Source organism: Perca fluviatilis, chromosome 6, assembly GCF_010015445.1.
Source record: "Perca fluviatilis chromosome 6, GENO_Pfluv_1.0, whole genome shotgun sequence".
Taxonomy (NCBI): domain Eukaryota; kingdom Metazoa; phylum Chordata; class Actinopteri; order Perciformes; family Percidae; genus Perca; species Perca fluviatilis.
In genome coordinates this window covers 41,432,151-41,455,128 of record NC_053117.1, presented here as the reverse complement: position 1 = coordinate 41,455,128, position 22,978 = coordinate 41,432,151, and the positions used below count along the sequence as shown (strand labels likewise).

The 22,978-nt window shown below is 38.9% G+C and overlaps 2 protein-coding genes across 2 annotated transcripts in view; both read left to right on the top strand.

Moving 5' to 3' along the window:
* Window positions 1-22,978, top strand: part of LOC120560230 (alpha-1-antitrypsin-like protein CM55-MS) — a 166,247-nt gene that overhangs the window by 1,728 nt on the left and 141,541 nt on the right. The gene's annotated exons all lie outside the window — the stretch shown is intronic.
* On the top strand, window positions 643-22,535 carry LOC120560190. The gene is made up of 7 exons (XM_039802433.1): window positions 643-648; window positions 2,233-2,306; window positions 3,176-3,326; window positions 11,029-11,073; window positions 13,090-13,177; window positions 13,464-19,203; window positions 20,074-22,535. The coding sequence occupies exons 2-7, from the start codon at window positions 2,237-2,239 to the stop codon at window positions 21,045-21,047; spliced, it is 7,068 nt and encodes a 2,355-aa protein (XP_039658367.1). The 5' UTR covers window positions 643-648; window positions 2,233-2,236; the 3' UTR covers window positions 21,048-22,535.

Here is a 22,978-nt window from a genome sequence, read left to right as displayed (position 1 = left end):
ATCCATGAAATAACTGGCCTTTCAAAATAAAAGTCTGCCTGCCTCTATGGGAATTTAACATAGGGGTGTGTATACTTATGCCCCCTGTATTTTAAGGAAGAACATTTATTTATTTACGATACTTTATTCATTCACAAAGAAAATTGGTGTCCTTAAAGGTAGGATTTTTCCTATTTTTTTTAATTAAGACATTAAGATCAATTTCCAAAAGATGATTTTTTTATTCCTCTTTTTAGTCAACTTTAGCATGGGTTCATAAACTTATGAGCACCACTGTACCCCCTGATATTCACACTATTACAAATGTAGCTCTTTTAAGATCCAAACTCAAAACCTTTTAAACAAAAATTTGTTTACAATGGCTTTTAATATGTAGTAGTGGTGTGACAATTTCCCAATAATAACATCAATTTCCAAAAGATTATTTTTATATTCCTCTTTTTAGTCAACTTTAGTGTTCTGTCCTCTCTAAAGTAAATTAAGCCCCCTTTTGGCTAAACAGCAGCAGTAGCTTTAGTTTAAGTTTCACTTTCAGTTGTAAATTTCCATCAGAAGTCAATCGAGTGTGCTGCAGAGCAGAGTGCCGGTGCTGTTTTCTCCTGCTGCATTTTTTTCTTTCTACATTGTTGCCTTGGATACTATTTGTCCGTAAGTATTGTATATATTTAGCCTGGATGTCAGCCGAACTTAGCCCTGTCCACAACATTCGAGGTCGGGAAGTTTGGTCTGGACTTGATCCGTTGAGGTGCAATTATGCTCGAACAAGATGGAGAACTGAGATGTGTAGATTCCACTATCTCGTCTGTTACAGAAGATATTGACAGCGCATTCATTTTTAAATCCTCAACCGGCCTGTCTCAAACCAGCTGATGGTGTGGCTGTGACTCAGCTGTTCAAGTGGCTGAGGCTGGTTTTAGAACGTATAGAGAAGTCAGCTGGTAAAGATATAAACTATATGAATAAAATGATCATTAATCCATTTTATTTCTGCATTACAAACAGCTTTACGAAATGGCAGAGTTTAACAGAGGGAGTGCCCAGCGGTGTTAGAACAAAGCTGTGAATCAGAGAAATAAAACATGTTTTCGCCAATTTATCTCTAGAAATGCAACTGTAGCGAGCATGTCACTATCACTAACGTTATCCACACTCATATTTACAGGCAACAAATGATATATCCAGCTTCAAAAAAGTCTAAAAGTCGGAAGTTAGAACGAATGCATTGTGCAAAGAGTGGTTGCTATGGAAACGATACACGGTGTTGAGTTCTGTTGACAGTTGAGTTGAGTTCCGTTGCTCTGATTGGTTGTAGGTCTATCCAATGAGTGCAGAGACATTTTCTTTCCTGGTTCGGTTGGAACACGCCCCATAATCACAGCCCAATGGAGAGCTTTCAGACTCACATTCTGACTAGAATCTGAGTAGGACCACGTCAGGCTAGTATATATTACTAAAAAATGTTAAAAGTAATTGTACTTGGCATATCTTTGGTTTATTGGAGTTTTCTAATGTCAAATCACTAAATTGATAGATAGCGTGTCTATTAGTTATGACAGCATTTTCTGTTGCTATAAGTTGTCGGTTTGCACTATATTTTGGGTATCTGTATTAGTTTCATTTAATTTCTGTTTGTCTTATGTTCTTTGCTACAGTTTTACAGTATAAGTAAAGTAAAGTCTCTTCGTCGAACCCCAAGAAAAGTTATGCCTTGTGTTTTTTGGAGAACTTTACACTGTGTGCTAACTGTTGAGCTTTGAAGAAGCAACTCATTGCAAGGACAATATATTTAGCATTGGTGTATTCACTTATGCTTAGCACTGTATATCTGTGCATCTACAGCCCAGTTCACAGCTGCATGTTACTCAGTACATGAGTTGCTGTCATAAATCAATCAATACACCTTAAATGTTGCATGCGTATCGGGAGTTGAAAACATTATGAGGAAAACATTAATATTCAGATTTTTTAAAACAAATCCATCCACATGAAAAATACTAAATTAATGGAAAGGAATTTCTTCAAATAAATAAACTAAGAAGATGTTATGATGTCTGAAGACAGTGAAATCTAAAGTAGATTACGCTCTCAGACGTTTAAAAAACTGTATCTATATGTACTTTTCATCACTAATCTTTACACATTTATATCCATTTTTAACTCATCCATGATGCATTGCTATATTCATGATGTTTATTCCTGTTTTTGTGGCTCTATGTGTGTGATATTTCACAGAGCGATGGCAAATTGGATGAAGAGGTGGAGGCTCCTGATCCTCTTCAGCCTCCTCAGCCTCACTGAACTATTCGGTGAGAAATAGTTTACTTTTTAACAACCTCGAGTTCAAGCTTTGACTTTTTGATGTTAATGAACGCCCGCTACATTCAAGCTATTGCCAAATGAGTTGCTACAAAGCTTATTAAGAGATTATCAGCTCCACACGACTCTCTATGTATTTCTCAGTATCTGACCCGTTCTCACTCCTAACACGCAAAATACGGATGCTTTGGCAGTGTCTCTCAGCATCAGATACAATGCAGAAATCAAGTAGACAACCGTAGAGAGTAGTATGTAGAGAGACAGCAGTAGAGAGTAGTATGTAGAGAGACAACAGTAGAGAGTAGTATGTAGAGAAACAACAGTAGAGAGTAGTATGTAGACAGACAACAGTAGAGAGTAGTATGAAGAGAGACAGCAGTAGAGAGAAGTATGTAGAGAGACTGTGTAATCATGTAAACATGGTGCTCTCTCTCCTGCTGGACACCATAAACGAACAGCAGCGGGCCCAACCCGACGGAGTTCATATAATCGCAGGAGACTTTTGATAAGGCCAACTTGAAGCACTGCCATTTTAATTGCATTTTGTGTCTGTTAAGAAGCACAAAGGCACTCTTTAGAAGATGCCCACACAACTGGCATTTTAGCTAACTGGGACCGCTAGCCATTAGCTGCAGCAACTCCACTTTGCTAGCACTGATTTTGGTCGTTTTTATATATATATATATATATATATATATATATATATATATATATATATATACAGATATATAGCGATCAAGATGCAGGTAAAAATCGTCCGGAGTTCTCCTTTAATGGACAACGGCGAGGCGTGAACCGCCCAACGGGCAGTGATTTTTTACAGGTTTGAATACTTGACTTTGTTTTGTTTGTTCCCCAGAGGTGAGATATGAAGAATGGGAGGAGCTCAGCCCAGATATTGCTGCACTACACCAGCTCAGAGGACTGTCTATACACATGTTTCATGAAAATATCAGGAACCCACCGAACCACAGGTCTCTTGCTATGGACTTTCTGTCACCTCTCCATAGGTACACAAATATTAAACACAAAACCACAGAGAACACAGAGATGGTTAAAGGGATGTATTGCAAAAGTTTATGTAATTAATAACAGGGGAGTTACAGAGGACTGCAGGCAAATGTGGCCCAAATCGGATTTTTTTTGGGGGGTCAAGTGACCAGGTCAGACTACTTCAGAAGTAGTGTGAACACTCAAATCAGATTTAGACCACTTCCATATGTGGTCCTGAATCAGACCCAGGTCTGATTTTTTTCAGTTGGGCTCGGTGTTAGACTTAATTAGCGTTATGTGCATTCATGTTACGGCTGCCATTACACAAACATTTTGAAATAAAAGCGAAAATGCTTACTTCCTCCATAACCTCCCTAACTTTAGTGCAACAGCGTGCTGCATCTGATGTCATTGCTATTGTTGGCGTAAAGTCCACACTAACCATAATTTTGTCGCAGAAAATTACGTTTTCACTTTACATGGCCAATCAGTGAAAAGCACTATTCTTGATGCAGTGTTTTATTAATATTATTATATTATTATATCTCTCTTGCCAATTGTCTTTGAACACTTATCGTTAGCTCTGCAATAGCGAAGAGGCTAACAGCTAAAAATAGCTAACGTTGGTAACGCTAATCACTAAACAGCAACAGAAAGTAGCTTGTCTACATAAACCAGGAGTAAGAGTTATAGTTAGGGGATAACTACACAACCTTAACCCTTGTGTTGTCTTCCCGTTGACCATGAAACTTGTTGTCCTCTCGCGTATACAGGCCGGGTCATCCCTTTTTTTGAGGTTTATGTTGCTTTTCCTGCACTTTTATTCACTACCACCAGATTCATCACTATCATCAACTTATTACCACTAGTTTTATAAAAAAACATTTTGGTAACCCTTTACTTGACAGTACCGACATAACCATGACATGAAACTGTCATAACTATGACATGACACTGTCATGAATGTGTCATAAACCTTATAAACAAGTCATAAACGTTTATGACTTCTGTCATTAAGATGTCATTCGGTTTTTGTCATGACAAGTTGACATTGTTTGGCTTGTCTTGATTATGACAACTTGACATTAATCAAAGTGATATTACCAGAAGTTGTCTTGGTCATGACAAGTTGACATTAAATTAGTTTGGGATGTCTTTGTAATGACAACTTGACATTAACCAGGATGACATTACCAGAGGATTTCTTTGTCATGACAACTTGACATAAACAGAAATTCACCTCTTTTTATATTCATGACATTTTGACCTAATGATTATTATAATTAGATGTGCAAGATTAGAGACCAATTCTAGCATTTTTTCAGATAGATGTCTGACAGGAAATTTCACAAAACTGGGTGTCATGACACTGTTATGACAGTGTATCTAATAAATATTTTGACCTCAAGTAGTGGTACCAATTGTATTTATCATTAAGATATCATTGATAGGACTTGCTGTCATGACAACATTATAACAGTGCAGCTAATACATATTTTGACCTCAAGTAAAGTGGTACCAATTGTATTTGTCATTAAGATATCATAGATAAGACTTGCTGTCATTACCACATTATGACAGTGTAACAAATACATTTTGACCTCAAGTAAAGTGGTATTAATATACACAGAAATATGGCATACATACAGATAAACTAACTGAAAAAATAAAGTGTGCACACAAAAGAAACCCTTTTCAGTTCTATGAGCTCAATTGTTCTTTGATGACAAGAGTTCAGAGATGTTCAACATTGGGGCCCATATGAGTTTGGTTTCCGTTTGTCCTTCCACCATGAAGAATGAATCAAGGGAAATCCATCTACGTTCAGAGTCTCGATCCTGAACTGGGAATCTCTAAACCCTGGAAGTCTCTGGGATGTGAAGAATCAATGTGATTCAATATCCCTCTGGGGACTGGGCCTCCCCTGCGTAGCCTTTTCACCTCCTCCACCTGTAGATAAGGCCAACAAATTTCTCTCAATTACTATTCAGTAATAAAATCAATTGCTTAGGCTACAATGAAAATAAAATGAGGTCATATTTCAGTTAACCCCTATTGAAATATCTAAACCTCTATTCAGTTTGTACAACCGTTCTTAAATTTCTTCTCTTAGGTATCAAACGTATATAAATCCCTTTCATGTACCAAAAGCACATTTATATTAATAGGCAACCTTTATACAAACAATGCATTTCTAATTCAAATTGTATGGAACCTTAGTAACATTAACACTATCCTAAATATAATTGCATAAATTGCATGTAAACATCTCTCAAATTGTATTATTTTCCCATAACTTAAGCTACAGTGCTGTAATCTAGAGGCATTAAGACTTGCGCGCTTATTTATCTCACCCTGTAACTGTAGAAAGAATGCACTAAAAATTAGCCTCTTTAAGTTAGCTACTTCACCATAAACTCCAGTTAAACAATTAAACTCACAATTTGCATTACTTTCCATAACCAATAGATATAATCATTAGCCTTTTCACAGGCAATATGCAGTAGCTAGTCTGATAGCCTTCTGTGGCTAATTACCCTATTAGCATATGAATACAGCACCTTAGCTAACCCGTTAGCTTAATGCTATTAGCACCGATTAGCATGGATGCTAGCAAACTCTAGTGTTAAGGAGTGACTCACCATTTTGCTGCCTATAACTCCGTGACGATAGCTGATTCAGGCACAGCTCTCTTTTGCTCTATTTACAACAAGGTATAGCCAGTATTAGATAGTATTTAGTATGTAGAATTGATTTATTTCACTAACTGGTGTTCTTTTTTTTATCTTACTGAGTGAATAATGGCAGCCTCCTACATTCTGATGCAGGCGCCAAAAGGGATGTGAGGAGACGTAAATCTGATTGGTCAGCTCACGGACCCAAGTTCACCCATTGGCTTATTTACAAGCCCATCAAAGTGTTTTTCAAGCTTTCAGGTAAATAGGAGGATGCTGCCGTTATTCACTCAGTAAAGCCCTATTCGCACGGGATAAGTATTACCTGGTGACCTCCAGTCATTTGTAATAATTGCGGAGGTTGTCTGTGATCTTAATCCCGTGCGAATCGGTCATGTCTGTAATTTGTAAAGTAATATTTCCCCCGCAAATGACCTACCATATTTCGCCGAAAACGGAGGTCCTGTGATAATATTAGTCCCGTGCGACTCGGCATCTCTGATTTGTCCAGGATTTGGCGGGGCTTTTTTGTTTTTTCAAGGTACCTATTTCCTTCTTTTGCGCCTTTTTTCATCCATCTTTCGCGAAGAATGGAGGGTGCGTTGGAGTGTTTTGACAGTGTTTTGGGTGCTGGGTCATGTCGCTATACATCATATACAATTTGCAGAAAGAGAAAGATGAAAACCACCACAAGTGCGAAGACAAAAATAATGATTAGATGGCGATGGATGACATGTATAGCAGCATGCGGTAAGTATATTTTTTATGTTTGTATCATACATCTAGAGATAACGACAAGACATCTCCAAACAATAGATTTTAACCTGGTGAAATGTTTTGTTTTATCCACCTAACCGGACCCTGCTTGACACCACCTGGAGAAAAAAGTGAGAGAAAGAAAAAAGAAGAGGTCGCAGTTCGGACAATGACTGACTACCCGGTTGAGATTGTGTGCGTGTGTGTCCTCGAGATCTGACCACACACAAACACACGTAGCAGAGCTACCCACACCCATGTTTCTACTGTTGCTTAATGTCAGTAAATTCGAGTAAAATCACAGGCTTCGCTTATCCCGTTCGAATGCGCCAGATGAAAATCAGACGTGGGTGGGCAATTTATAATTCACACGAGGTCCCTAGATAATACTTATCCCGTGCGAATAGGGCTTTAAAAATAACGTCAGTTAGTGAAATAAATCAATTCTACATACTAAATACTATCTAATACTGGCTATACCTTGTTGTAAATAGAGCAAAAGAGAGCTGTGCCTGAATCAGCTATCGTCACGGAGTTATAGGCAGCAAAATGGTGAGTCACTCCTTAACACTAGAGTTTGCTAACATCCATGCTAATCGGTGCTAATAGCATTAAGCTAACGGGTTAGCTAAGGTGCTGTATTCATATGCTAATAGGGTAATTAGCCACAAAAGGCTATCAGACTAGCTACTGCATATTGCCTGTGAAAAGGCTAATGATTATATCTCTTGGTTATGGGAAGTAGTGCACATTGTGAGTTTAACTGTTTAACTGGAGTTTATGGTGAAGTAGCTAACTTAAAGAGGCTAATTTTTAGTACATTCTTTCTACAGTTACAGGGAGGGATAAATAAGCACGCAAGTCTTAATGCCTCTAGATTACAACACTGTAGCTTAAGTTATGGGAAAATAATACAATTTGAGAGATGTTTACATGCAATTTATGCAATTATATTTAGGATAGTGTTAATGTTACTAAGGTTCCATACAACTTGAATTAGAAATGCATTGTTTGTATAAAGGTTGCCTATTAATATAAATGTGCTTTTGGTACATGAAAGGAATTTATATACGTTTGATACCTAAGAGAAGAAATTTAAGAACGGTTGTACAAACTGAATAGAGGTTTAGATATTTCAATAGGGGTTAACTGAAATATGACCTCATTTTATTTTCATTGTAGCCTAAGCAATTGATTTTATTACTGAATAGTAATTGAGAGAAATTTGTTGGCCTTATCTACAGGTGGAGGAGGTGAAAAGGCTACGCAGGGGAGGCCCAGTCCACAGAGGGATATTGAATCACATTGATTCTTCACATCCCAGAGACTTCCAGGGTTTAGAGATTCCCAGTTCAGGATCGAGACTCTGAACGTGAGCCAGTTTCCCTTGATTCATTCTTCCTGGTGGAAGGACAAACGGAAACCAAACTCATATGGGCCCCAACGTTGAACATCTCTGAACTCTTGTCATCAAAGAACAATTGAGCTCATAGAACTGAAAAGAGTTTCTTTTGTGTGCACACTTTATTTTTTCAGTTAGTTTATCTGTATGTATGCCATATTTCTGTGTATATTAATACCACTTTACTTGAGGTCAAATAATGTATTTGTTACACTGTCATAATGTGGTAATGACAGCAAGTCTTATCCATGATATCTTAATTACAAATACAATTGGTACCACTTTACTTGAGGTCAAAATATGTATTAGTTACACTGTCATAATGTTGTCATGGCAGCAAGTCTTATCCATGATATCTTAATGACAAATACAATTAGTACCACTTTACTTGAGGTCAAAATATTTATTAGTTACACTGTCATAATGTTGTCATGACAACAAGTCTTATCCATGATATCTTAATGACAAATACAATTGGTACCACTTTACTTGAGGTCAAAATATGTATTAGTTACACTGTCATAATGTTGTCATGACAGCAAGTCCTATCAATGATATCTTAATGACAAATACAATTGGTACCACTACTTGAGGTCAACATATTTATTAGTTACACTGTCATAACAGTGTCATGACACACAGTTTTGTGAAATTTCCTGTCAGACATCTATCTGAAAAAGTGCTAGAATTGGTCTCTAATCTTGCACATCTAATTATAATAATCATTAGGTCAAAATGTCATGAATACAAAAAGAGGTGAATTTCTGTTTATGTCAAGTTGTCAGGACAAAGACATCCTCTGGTAATGTCATCCTGGTTAATGTCAAGTTGTCATTACAAAGACATCCCAAACTAATAATGTCATAATGTTGTCATGACAACAAGTCTTATCCATGATATCTTAATTACAAATACAATTGGTACCACTTTACTTGAGGTCAAAATATGTATTAGTTACACTGTCATAATGTTGTCATGACAGCAAGTCTTATCTATGATATCTTAATGACAAATACAATTGGCACCACTTGAGGTCAAAGAATGTATTCGTTACACTGTCATAATGTGGTAATGACAGCAAGTCTTATCTATGATATCTTAATGACAAATAAAAATGTTACCACTTTACTTGAGGTCAAAGAATGTTTTCGTTACACTGTCACAATGTTGTCATGACAGCAAGTCTTATCCATGATATCTTAATGACAAATACAATTGGTACCACTTTACTTGAGGTCAAAATATGTATTAGTTACACTATCATAATGTTGTCATGACAGCAAGTCCTATCAATTATATAAGAAAAAAAAAAAAAGGAAAATAAATTGGGGGGTAAAAATTTATTTTTTATATTATTATTTTATTTTAGTAAAAAAAAAAAAATTAATAATAAATTAATAAAAAAAAAAAAAAAAAAAGGACAATATGAGGAGAAAAAAATATTTTTAAAAAAAAAAAAAAAAAAAAAGGGAAAACACTTTTTTTTGTATTTTTTTGTGGAAAACTTATAGGAAAAAGGGGGGAATTTGTTTTTTAAATTTGCACATCTAATTAAAATAATCATTAGGTCAAAATGTCATGCATACAAAAGAGGTGAATTTCTGTTTATGTCAAGTTGTCATGACAAAGACATCCTCTGGTAATGTCATCCTGGTTAATGTCAAGTTGTCATTACAAAGACATCCCAAACTAATTTAATGTCAACTTGTCATGACCAAGACAACTTCTGGTAATGACACTTTGATTAATGTCAAAGTGTCATAATCAAGACAAATTTAATGTCAAGTTGTCATGACCAAGACAACTTCTGGTAATATCACTTTGATTAATGTCAAGTTGTCATAATCAAGACAAGCCAAACAATGTCAACTTGTCATGACAAAAACCGAATGATACTTAATGACAGAAGTCATAAATGTTTATGACTTGTTTATAAGGTTTATGACACATTCATGACAGTGTCATGTCATAGTTATGATAGTGTCATGTCATGGTTATGTCGGTACTGTCAAGTAAAGTGTTACCAACATTTTTAATTCATGGTGAATGAACCTCATTTATATGAAATTATACCTCATTTTTTATTAAAAAAAGCTGAAATTATGAATTATTTTGACAAATAGTTACAAATGAGAATAACAGACTGTCAAAGTTTAGTCAGGATACTGTTTAAAAACCATTTCATTGTTTGTTCAAAAGCTGCAACATTTAATAAAACACCCAAAATTCTATGAAAGTAGGGATCTGACCCTTCATTTTTGGGCAATTCCCGTGAAAGAAAATCCAAATTTCTGATGTATAAACTTTGAAAAACGGGTCAAAGGAGGGTTAAACTACAGGTAACGTCAGTGCAAAATAAGAAAAGTGGCATTGAGTGGTGAAACGTCAACTACAACATGGAGTAGCAAATAAAGTTATGGGCAGATTAATTGTTGATTGTGCCGTTATAATAACAAACACATAATGACAGCCTAAACTCGCAAATGGTTATAATTAACGTTAGTAGCTGTTAATTAAGGTTATCTAACCCGAGTCTGCTGCCAGCAGGTCAGTCATCCGCTGTAGCTCCTCTCATGGAAAGCAAAAGCGTGAGTGTTAATCAAAATCATCATAGATATCCAAAGGGATGGAATCTATCCCGGAGAACGTGTTGCAGACGCAAAACAGCCGGTCACTCCTCCTCATCCTCCATGTTATCCCACCTTTCAAAACGGTGCGCCATGCCAACCCATCTTACGGAAGACTTTACACCTACAAAGTGCTTGGTGTAAAATTTAAGTTGTAACGTATGCCTAAACTGGTGCAACCCAATGCTGATTGTTTTAATATTTTTGTTTAATCATGGGGAAAGACTGAAAAGTTAACAATGACTGTATTTTCTCTTAGGAACACATCCATACATGGGGCCAGAGTTGAGAGATCTATTAGCAGGTAAGAACTAAGCTTTCTAGTACAGTTCTGGTGAGAATATGTTTAAAATCAAACTCTGGTACTGAAACCACTGAAAAGATCGGCCTAGCCCACACAAGCTCAATCGAGCCAAAAACTAGGATTTGGCATTGACAAATTCCAATTTGAAAAATTTGGTTTTGAATCTGATCATCGGTTCCAAATTTAACATGCACAAGTTTTGGTTGCCGTATGACCACCATACTTCCAGGCGCTTGTTGTGTCACAGCCATGGAACGTAGTCAGCATGCTCTAATGATTGGTAAAACTGTAAATCACCATTGAATGAAAATAAAAATGTTCATCTTATCTGTTAAATAAGCATATGCCCCATTTCATCCAAGTCCCCAGGATCAGCGCCATGTTTTGATGCAACAGTGGGCTTAGCAGCCAACGGTGGAACTGCAACGTCTGAAAACCCTCTGGCCCAGAAAGACTTTTCCCAGAGACTTTACATGGCGAAAGAAACTATCTATCTATCTATATTCCAGGGGATCATTTTTGGGGGGGTACATCAACTTACCAGTCTGAACACTTAAATGGTCCTTGTTGAAACCATTAGGTTTTCGAATTTTTAACATGCACTAATAGCCGAATCCAGAATTATTTAACTAAGCATGATGAAAACACATAATGAACGTTAGAAAACCTACGGGACTGCTCCCACGTCTCCCTGCACTGCAGGCTCATATGATTGTTCTCCTGAGATCGTGTAGCTGTTATAATAGATATAAGGGCTGTTAATCATCATGTGTATTATCTGATGATACATCTGAGCGCTGTATGCTGTAAAGCCTGTAAAGCCTGTAACGTGGATGTAACATTATTAACGTCTCTGTTCCCAAACTGCCAGAGCTACCGCTAACGTTAGTAATGTTAGCTAGCTAACATCAGCGGCAGCTAGTAGCACGACATAATAATAACATCTCCTTGGTTCTCTTAATACATCCATTGCTTATTTAGATAAGCATTTAACGATGAGAAACAATAAAAACACAGTGTCCCAGTTTACCGGGACACATTACTGTGGCAAATATTTTAACCCCACCTTTCTTCCAAAAGTAGGTTAACACTGAATGAGTATTATTGTGTTTATTGTTATATGTGTATCAGGCTTTTGTTAGTCTCCCATGTCCAGACTAGTCCACACAGCATTCCTGGATGGGAGAAAAACGTGCTCTGGTTTATTGGCATTTCTTTAAACCAATCACAATCAAGCTCCGGACAGAGCCACGGTGCCTCTGCTAATTAGCCTCAGGAAGTTATTTGTTTTGGTGGAACATGTGTACGTTCAAAAGTAGTTTTAGTCGTGCAACAGAAAACTCAGATTGGACAGATAGTCTAGCTAGCTCTCTGGATTTATCCTGCAGAGATCTGAGGAGAAGTTAACCATAGTCCTCAGAAATCCACCAGAGGTTCGAACCCCAACACAAAGATAGAGGAAGGGGACGGACATCTGGCCGAACCTTTGGCGGCACCGGAACAATCCCATAAATTAAACGTTGTCAATATAGTTTTGTAGAACCAAACCTATGGAGGGTTGGTGGTATGTACACCAACCCTCCATAGGCCACAGTCAAAACGATGGCTTTGGCGTTAGATGTTTTAAAACTACCCTAGAGATGAACTGCCTTTTACAGTTAGACGCGGCTACAATAATGTAATGAGTTGAAGAACTGGAGGTGACAGGCGCAACCCATTGTCATTCCCAACTCGTCATATACTGACACTCCTGCACGTAGACACCCAAATATCCCTCGTTAGCTGAAGCTAACAATATCTTTCAAGCCATTCAATGCAGATTAGAAGCTAAAACTCTTGTGCGAGACAGATTCATTCCCTACGTGGCCTTGGTAAAATATATTTTTAAATTTAAACCAAAGTGTTTTTCTTAGGGAAGGTATTGTCAAACTCTTATGTGGTCTGCATCAGGTTTTACTCAATCTGTGTAAGTGTTGTGTAACCCTCTCAGATATAAAGTTGTTAATCTTCTTTTAGGGAGGACATTGACCAAAACCCGATGAGTTTGCTGTCTGATCTTCAGGAGAATGAGAAGTTCACAGCTTCTGTTATTCAGAAGGAACAGGTTAGTGGATTTTAAATTAACATGGAAAGCAGCACTGAGTTCAGACAAACAAGCTTAATTTACTGGAACCCAAATCAGTGTTTAATTAATAAAACTAGCAAAAGAGTTGATCTTGCATAGACACACAGAAAACGAAAACAAAGTTACCATTTAAGACAACAAATGGGAATTTCTTGAGTTAAATGTTCATCCCCTCCAATTTATGATAAAGTAATATATATAAAAATGATTTCAACTGGATTATCTGCTGTGTTTCATATGTAGTTTTTTATCACCTATTGTCCAGGATTTTGAAGGCTTCTTGGCAGCGATTGATAAACAGAAGACACAAGATGTGCTCCTGAGTGCTTTGGAGATCTCACACAGCTACAGCCAAAAACTTCTGGTCATGACCGACAAAGAAAAGTCAACAAATGACAGAGTCCAACAGGAATACAGCATGGATCCTCATTACTCAGTTATAGTCAGCAACGAATGCCTGTTCAATGTCTCGTGTGTACCAGAAGCAGACAGCTATACCTTGGTGAAAATATTTGGGAGTGTTTCAGAAGATGGACAAACTGTGTCTGGCCTTTCTGGCTCTTCACTCGCAGAGCTGATGTTGAAACCATCACTGGAAACTGCGCCCGTGTTCTCTCTCGATGGAAACACAACCAAAGACTTCCAACATAACTTAATTCGAGTTTTTACGGCCCGTGGCATCACAGCAGTCCTAGAAACAAACCAGGAGAATCACCAGACTTACCAGGTCATGAACCAACTTGAAGAAGTTACTGGATACCAAATTCCACAAAGGCCGGTTGATCACAGCACCCAGTACGACCACCAGCAGATCCTCATCCTGGAAGATGACCCTGTTGTCAGAAAAGCTGCTACGTATCTTAATGAGAAGCATCCAACGGTTTCCTCTGTCTACGTTCTTGATGACAACCAAAGACCAGTACTGATCCGAGGTGACTCCGTGCCTCTGACAGAGGACAGCCGGCTGGTGCTGGTTGGCCACGGCAGGAAAGACAACTCAGGAGAAATGAGACTGGCAGGGTACGAAGTGCAAGAAGTCTCCACAATTATTAAACAAACCTCCAGGGATTCCAATAAAATTAAAACAATAACTGTGGTGGCCTGTGACGTCGGATCAGATAAAGCATTCATTGAAACGCTGCTGAAGGATCTCCATGACACCGCCGGCATCGAGACAGAGCTGCACATCAGGGACGCTGTGCTCCAGGTCAGACACACAGGAGAGAAAATCACCCAAGAGATCACTAAGGATGGAGAGCAATGGAGACATGAAGATGACAGCAAGAAAGTGGTCGCAACCCTCGACAGGAATGGAGATGTAATTATTAGAAATGAGCCCGGCAGTAAAGGAAAGGAAATCTTTACCGCTGAAAGAAACTTTCTAGGTCCAAAAAAAAACCATTTTCTGGTCTACAGAGACAGCTGGCCAGATGAGCCAAGGAGATTTATTACCCAGAATGTTTTTGGGGAGGATGCTGAAGTACATAAGGCTTGTGATGAACTTGAAGCTCTATCCTGGGGATTCTTTCACAACGAAAACATACCCGCTCCAGAAAAAATTAAGATTAAAAACTTGGATCTAAAAGAGTATTATTTATCCCAAAAAAAAAGAGTTAAAAATGAAAAAACGAGACAGTATGAGGAGACAGGGGAGGTAGAGAAGATAAATAATAAACAAAAAGTAAAAGATATTCTTTCCAACTGTTATGAGATTAAATCAGGAGAAGATATCAGGAATGTAATCCGTCACTATGCAAAGACCGGAGAAGATGAGGTTACATACCTGAAGGTCAATGACTGGATATTAGAGGTTAATCCTAAATATCTGTATGTTGCTCCAATCGGAAAAAAGCTTGACAACAATGAAAGAGGAAATGAACAACAAGTTAAGAAATGTATTGAAGATCAGATAGGAAAAGAAAGTTACTCTAAAATACGAGAAGGAATTAAAACAGAAATGGGCCAGAATGACCCAATAAAAGGATACGCTCAATATGTGGAAGGTATTTTTTGTGGAGAGCCCACAACACCTCGCCTGCCGCTCCCCACTGAGGCCTGGTGCACCACATATTTCACTGCATCAGTTATATCTGAATCTGCTAGAAACTTCCGGACATTTCCTCTGACTCTCATGGCCCTGGATATGGTCCAAAGCACAGACAACAATATCAAAGAGAATGGACTGAACTTTCTTTGGGAAGAACATTCAATGGCAAGAGGAGGTTCTTGGATTGACCCAAGCAGGCGTGGATTTAGTGGCTCAGCCGACTATGAAGTTTCCAGCAAATCAAAGAATTACTTTAATCCTTCGACTCCTGAGCAATTAATGGATAATCTTAAATATCTTATAACAAAGGAAGTCCAACTGTATAGTAGGTGGATTCAAAAGGAAGGAGGAAATAATCCGTATCAGATATTGGATATCGCTAAAAACAAGTACAGGATAACTGAACGTAATTCAGTTCAGGATTACAAAACATTCACAAAAAAATTAGATAACAGCGACTATCCAGCATCTGGTGGATTAGGAGGCTTCAATGACGGCCACGTAACATCCCAAGACTTAAAATCTTCCTCCGAGTTGGAAAAGTCCTTCAAACTTGAATCGTATTACTCCAGGCAGAGCGTATTAACCGCTGAACAAGTCCACAGTCAGTTAAAGGCAAAATATGGTGAAAGTCTGGCAGGGTTGCAGGTCCAGGAGGGCAGCGCCAGAATGGAGAACGAAGAGTTTGTGTGTCATCTGTTAGACGGTGCTGATGCTAAACCTGTTGAGTTTAGGGCTAAATTATCTCCGGAGAGTCAACGCTACTATGAAACAATGTCAGAGAGCATTGAAACAGCAGTTCATGACATGGAAAATCACGGTTCAATCTCCTTCCATCAAGGCAGCAAGTACGTAGAGCACGCTGGGCATGCTGTTGGGACGCTGGGCCTCATGCTGGGGCTGAAAGGAGCTGTTCGTGCTTTTGAACAGGGTGACTTTAAAGATGCCGTGGTGGGGTCTCTACAAACGGCTCATGGAGTGACAGCTATGACATCGTCTGTTATTGCAAAGAAAGCTTTGTCCTCAGAGGCCAGAATGGCCAAAGCTGTAACATCGGTCATGAAAAGCCCTGCAATGAAGGGTTTTACGTCAGTTATACCAATAGTGGGAATTGGATTCGGGATATACAATCTTGAACAAGATTTGGAGAGAGGTGATGCGCTGGGAAACATCGATGCTGCCTTAGATGGTAGTATGGTTGTTTTAGATGTTATTGAAACTGCTCAGCCTGAACTGGTCCCGTTGATAATGCCTATAAACCTGGCTTTATCCGTAGTCCGGATGGTCAATGATGAAATTTATATGGGCATACAGAATGAGCTAAACAACCTCCCGAAAGATGCTGGAGTTCTGGAGAAACTGGGGGCCGTTTCTTTAGGCTTTCTATATGGGATTCAGCATTTTGGAATTAGTGTGGCGAGTTTCTTTTACGATTGGCATTACGATGAAATTGAGCAGGGAAACAGACTTGTTGCACAGATATCAGACTATAACAAATATTACAAAGTTACAAAGCAAAAGGATGGAACGAGCACCGTTGATTTTAGCGGTGGCGACTCTTCTGGGAACGGAGGAGGGGTTCACTTCTGCCTCGCCGACCAGGGTCCGTCTGAACTCTGCATGGACTATTTTGTGTCTAGTAATGAGAGTTTTGGGAAAAGGTGTTGGCAGATTGATACACAGGGAAGCAAAGATATTATTCTTGGCCTTGGAGAGTCAAAGAAGTTAGAGTACATGACACTACAGAAGAAAATACTCTGGTTCATACCAGCCGGCTCTGTGACGGTGGTTTCAGGTTATAAAGCTGTACCAGAGTCAAGGTTTGGGGAATACAAAGGAAATAGAGATTCTAATCGTTTTTTTGCAATTCAGAAAGCAGAGGATGAACATGTGATTGAAGTCATGTTAAGTTACTATTACAGGCTTTATGGTGAACCAGGTGATGACATATTCTTCCTCGGTCCACAGAGAAGTTATGTTGAAGGATGCGGAGGAAAAGACACGTACATTATTCCTAAAAATGGAGGGAAAACAGCCATTAACAACTACGATCCTTCCAAAGCACTAGACACTCTTCATTTAAGTGTTGATTACAGTGACATTTCTGTGTCTAAATCTGGAAATGATGTTGTGTTAATGTATGAGGGAAGTCACACTGTGACCATAGAAGGATGGTTTTTAGGGGAACCGTATCGTCACATGAACATGATGTCTGGAGACGGAGTCTTGTTTGAGATTTCCTCTGTCGTGGTTTCTTCTGTTCAGCTGATGGCCGTAGGGATTAACAAGATGTTTAGCTCTAGTGGTGGATATGTAGATGCATCCCAGCCACTTTTAAGCACAGTTACAAACATCGTTGGATCTCAGGGTACTGATTTCCTCTATGGAAATGGAGAGAATAATATCATAGATGGAGGAGGAGGTTATGATTGGTTGATAGGCCGTGAAGGAGAAGACATGTACATAGTGAAAGTCAGAAAACAGTCTTTAGTGTCGATTATAAATTACTCCAAAGACACTAAAACAGACCTGGCCATAATAGAAGCAAACCTTCACACTTTTAGAGTGGAAGTAATGGATGACCATCTTTTTCTGAACGCTTTCCATGACAACACATCCGTCAGTGTGGTTTTAATGAATTGGTTCAGATCAGCAGCAGACAGACATTTGTTTGTTGTCACAAAGGATTTGATCACTTTCACAATCTCAGATAACAAGGCTGACTGCCTGGACAGAGACCCGTTCACCAAGTGTATTAAAAGTAGCAGCATCGACTACAGCAGCTCGCCATCTCCTCTGTTGGTTGACCTTCAGGAGGACGAGACTTTTAGCATTGTGATGGAGGTTCACGGGTCAAATTTCAACGACGCAATCAGAGGGAACAAAGAACACAACGTTATTGTCCCAGGAGGAGGAGATGATTTCATCCAGGGTAGAGGAGGAGAGGACTGGTACGTTATCACGCCGGGCCAAGGAGTAAAAACCATCAACAATCAATCTCCAAATCTAGCCTTGGATATTCTCTTTCTGGAAGAAGAATACGAGAACATAATGTGTTCTTGTGAAGGGCAGAGCATCATCATTTTGGTACATGGTAGAAAAGATGTTATTTTACAGAACTGGTTTGATTCAAAGTTTCATCAGCACCTGCAGATTAAAACCAGTGATGGAATAACAGCTGGACTGATGACCAACCGCAGCAGCTGTGATGACTTGTTAATGTTCCCCGTAACTATTGATTATAGAAACCAGAAACCTGAACCACTTAATTCGCTCCAAACACATCTCCAGAAACACTCAATTAGTGTAGAAGATGAGTCTGAACACGAGTGTTTCACATATAGAAGAAATAATTCACAGATTAAGCGAGTCTTCTGTGGCCTTCAAGGCACAATGATGAATATGAATAATCATGATTCAGTAAAAGAAATGTACGGTTCCTCAGGTTTCGACATCATGGTTGGGAACAGCAATGAGAATCTGCTTGATCCGTACACCGGAGGTGCCTTGATGTTTGGAGGTGAAGGAAAAGACACTTACGTAATCAAACAAGGATATGGAAATGACTCAGTGATCGATAACTTTGCAGAAGATCAGAATATTGATACTGTGTTGGTTGACATGGATTATCTTCATGGCAGTCAAGTCACACTGGACTCATCAACAGAAGATCTGAAAGTGACGATCACATCAGAAGGGGAACAATTCAAATTCACTGTGCTCAACTACACCAATGGTTACCAACATCAGCACTTAGAATTTCAGAGCTCTGACGGAGTGAATTTTAAATTGAAATCACTAAACTCAACCGGAGATGTCGCTTTTTTTGACACTGAAGCTTTCAAAGTGACTCTGAAACAGCTGCAGGTTGACTGCCGCTTGGATCTCAACTCTCAGAGAAATCTGTCAAAGGTCCACACGGTGCAAGGCTGTCCCTCCCAGTCCAATAACATATTAGGTAAGTAGTAGAGCTGTCAATCTTCCTCTTTAATACAATTCAAATTTCATTCCTTATTTTGTTTTTATATTCAAATTTAAAAAAGTATTCTGCCTTTTATTAAAGCTATAGTGTGTAGTTTCTGTCGTTCATAGTACATGTTCCTGTACCCTTGCCATAGATTCTATGTGCTCTTTCAATTTTCGATGCCTTGTTCTGTAAGGAGGGCATCCATACAAGTAGTTGTTCTTGCAGGAACCCAACTGGGTCATCCTTTTCGCTGCCCTCTTTTAGTCCAATGATGCATACATTGTTGCGTCGTTATCTGTCTTCCATTTGAGCTAGCTGATGCTCAAATTTCTTCTGGTCATCAACACCCCTGTGTGTTGTCCATTCGTTGCATCAGATCACGTACAGTAGTTCCCTGCATCTCAAGCTCTGTCCTGATGTGTTGCAGCGAGGTATTCATTTATTAATTGCTTCTCCAAGACCTGAGCGATAAAGTCCTCCATGTTTAGGTCCGCGCTAGCATCAGTCGCCATGTTAGCAGATTTCTGTTTCTGAGTAGCTAACTTAGATGACGAGACCTGCTTTCTTGCGCTTGCAGGCATTTCACTGAGTCACTGTGATAACAAATAAAATGATTTGACGTCGAAGAGAAAGGAATGAACCTGATTTTTCAATGAAATAAGGAGGTGGGTAAGGAGCTTTATCTCTCAGCGACCATTGCGATTGTTGTTCATGTGACCTCTCAAAAGCCCTTTTTATATTCTTTTTAATAATTTTTTTTTATAGTTTTTACTGCTCTTTAATGTTTTATGTAAATCACTTTGAATCGCCATGTTGCTGAAATGTGCTGTGGAAATGAAGCTGCCTTGCCTCTTGCCTTAGGTAACGATCAAGACAATGCTCTGATTGGTGGGTGGAAGGATGACGCCTTGGAAGGAGGCGCCGGAGATGACACGCTGATCGGAGGGAACGGAGACGACATCCTGATTGGTGGCTTGGGAGACGACACTCTTTATGGCGAAGACGGAAATGACACTATGATGGGAAACTCTGGCCAGGACGTCTTCCTTCCCGGACCAGGGGCCGATCTGGTGGACGGGGGTCCTGGCAGAGACACGGTTGTGTACCGGGGCGATCATGACACAGGTAAAGGAGTTTATGTCAACCTGCTGACGGGACAAGGCCGCTACGCCGATGCTGAAGGCGACGTGTTGAAGGATGTGGAGATAGTCATCGGCACCGTCTACTCTGATATCTTGGTGTCCGGTTACGAAAGTTCTCTTCTCAAAGGCTCGGACGGCAATGACATCTTGGTGTCGACCGGTGGTGATTACCTGGTTGGAGGTGATGGAAATGACATTTACATGTTGGCTTTCAACAACGGTTCAGTCACGGTTGATAACTGTGCCAAAGACAACGCTACAGACGTCTTGTACATGAGCTCACAGTCAACGCCGCCATTTGACTGCCAACTTTTGTCTGACAGAGATCTCCTGACTTTCTTTGGATTTAACCAAACTACAGTTAAAATTACACTGCAGGGCTGGATCAGTGATGAGAATGAATGTGGTCATTTGAAGTTGGTTTTTAGAGATCAGGAGGTGTCGGTGGACCGGCTGCTGCAAGAGTGTCAGTTAAGACAGAAGAAATCAGTTTGGTCTCTAGTCATAGAGATAATTTATTTCCTCTTTTTTTTCATTTTTTCAGTTTTCATAAGCAGAACATTAGTTTTAAGGGCAAAACAACAAAAGAAACGGGAACAAACAGATGTTGATGCAGAATCAGTTTCTCTGCTGGCTGATGAGGAGAGTTACTTTAAAAGCAAGTACACAGTTTCTGCAAGGCTGGATCAGTGATGAGAACGAATGTGGTCATTTGAAGTTGTTTTATAGACATCTGGAGGTGTCGGTGGACCAGCTACTGCAAGAGTGTCAGTTAAGACTATTTAGGAAATGTCATCTTCCTCTTACTTTTGGCAAACAAGCAGAACATAATTTTTAAGGGCAAAATAACAAGAGAGAACTAAATGTTGAAGCAGTATTAGTTTCTATGCTGGCTGATATAATGTAGAGTTTAATCTTGAAAAGCAAGGACACAGTTTCTGAATTTCATTGATCATTTGTCATTTTATCTTAACTAATGCCGTGCCCTTTCAAACGTGTCTGTTTAGGACTGATTGTTTGGACTCCTGTCTTGCTGCTTGTAGCTTTCTCCAGAACCATTGTACCCCAAAATGACTTAAAGAAGGTACACAAAGTAACCCACTGTGTACTATTAGGCTTGTTTTAGATGAGCTGCGCCTCGCCCCCTGCTGGGTGGTGACAAAACGCTGCGGTCAAGTAGGACAGTTTCAGCTTTCAGTCTGAACAGGAATTTACAGAAACACTCACTTCCTGTTAAGTCTGATTCAGATCTATTAAAATGTTATCCTACCCATATATCCGCTTGTTTAGATTCTGACAGAGTAGCTGTTAAAACTCTGCACGCAATCTGCTTCTGATGTCAATAAACAACATTTAAACAAAGTATCTTCAAATATCAATCAGAAACTCTCCAAATCTAAAATAATGAAAAGTTGATATAAAACCTCATAGTGCATACCTCTTTGATCTTATGAGGTCATTGATGCCCATTTGCAGGATCAATTTGGACCCAAATCTATCGATTCTGCGCAGGCCTTGCTGATCTCCAACAAACCTGATGACTTACTATCGTTAACAATTTAACACTTCAGCAGAAGTATTCATTCTCAGCATCGGTCAGGTCAGTTCCACAGTTAACTTTAAAAAGTTTTTGTGTTGAAACTCCATCAAAATTGAGCTACTGCCTCACTGGGCACCCAACAATACACACGGCAAGTGTGAAGTAGATCGGATGAACAGTTCTCGAGATATGTAGAGGACAACGCACCACACACACACACACACACACACACACACACACACACACACACACACACACACACAGACATACACACACACACAGAGACACACACACACACAGACACAGACACAGACACACACACACACACACACACACACACACACACACACACACACACACACACAAGCTTTATAGTTAGATTTATCATGTGTTGTTTATGTAAAACATTTAGTGAATGACAAACCTCTTCTACTTTAAGGGCACAGTGTCTGATTTGGATTATTTAGTAATCTATTATGTTGAGGAAAATATATAAAATGAAAACAATCTTATTATAAACTACATATCGTGTTGTGATTGTAATGTAGCCAAACAAAAACTGTAACTGTACTCAAATGTTTTTATAATCACATGGATTGTTTATGCTTTGTTCATGGAAATAAAATCATCATCATGCAGAACACCTACCACCAGAGGGGGGCATTGTGTATTTGTTTATATCCTCACAGGCAGGAAGTGGAAGAAGTATTACTGCAGTAAAAGTACTAATACCACACTGTAATAATACTCTGTTACAAGTCAAAGTCCTGCAGTGAAAATGTTACTTCAGTAAAAGTATGTAAGTATAATCAGGAAAATGTAGTTAAAGTATTAAAACATTTTAGAAAGTGAAAAGGATCCATCCAGTGTGTGTTTAATGGTCTTATCATCTCAGCTGGACTTGTAGCCGTTATATTGTTGGCTACTTTCATTCATAATAAAACATCAGATTTGATAAACTACATGTGTTCTGTGTGCAGAAATCTTAATGTGCAAAGTAATTAGTAACTAAAGTAACTAGTAACTAAAGCTGTACCAGATGAATGTAGCGGAGTAACTAAAGTAACAAGTAACTAAAGCTGTA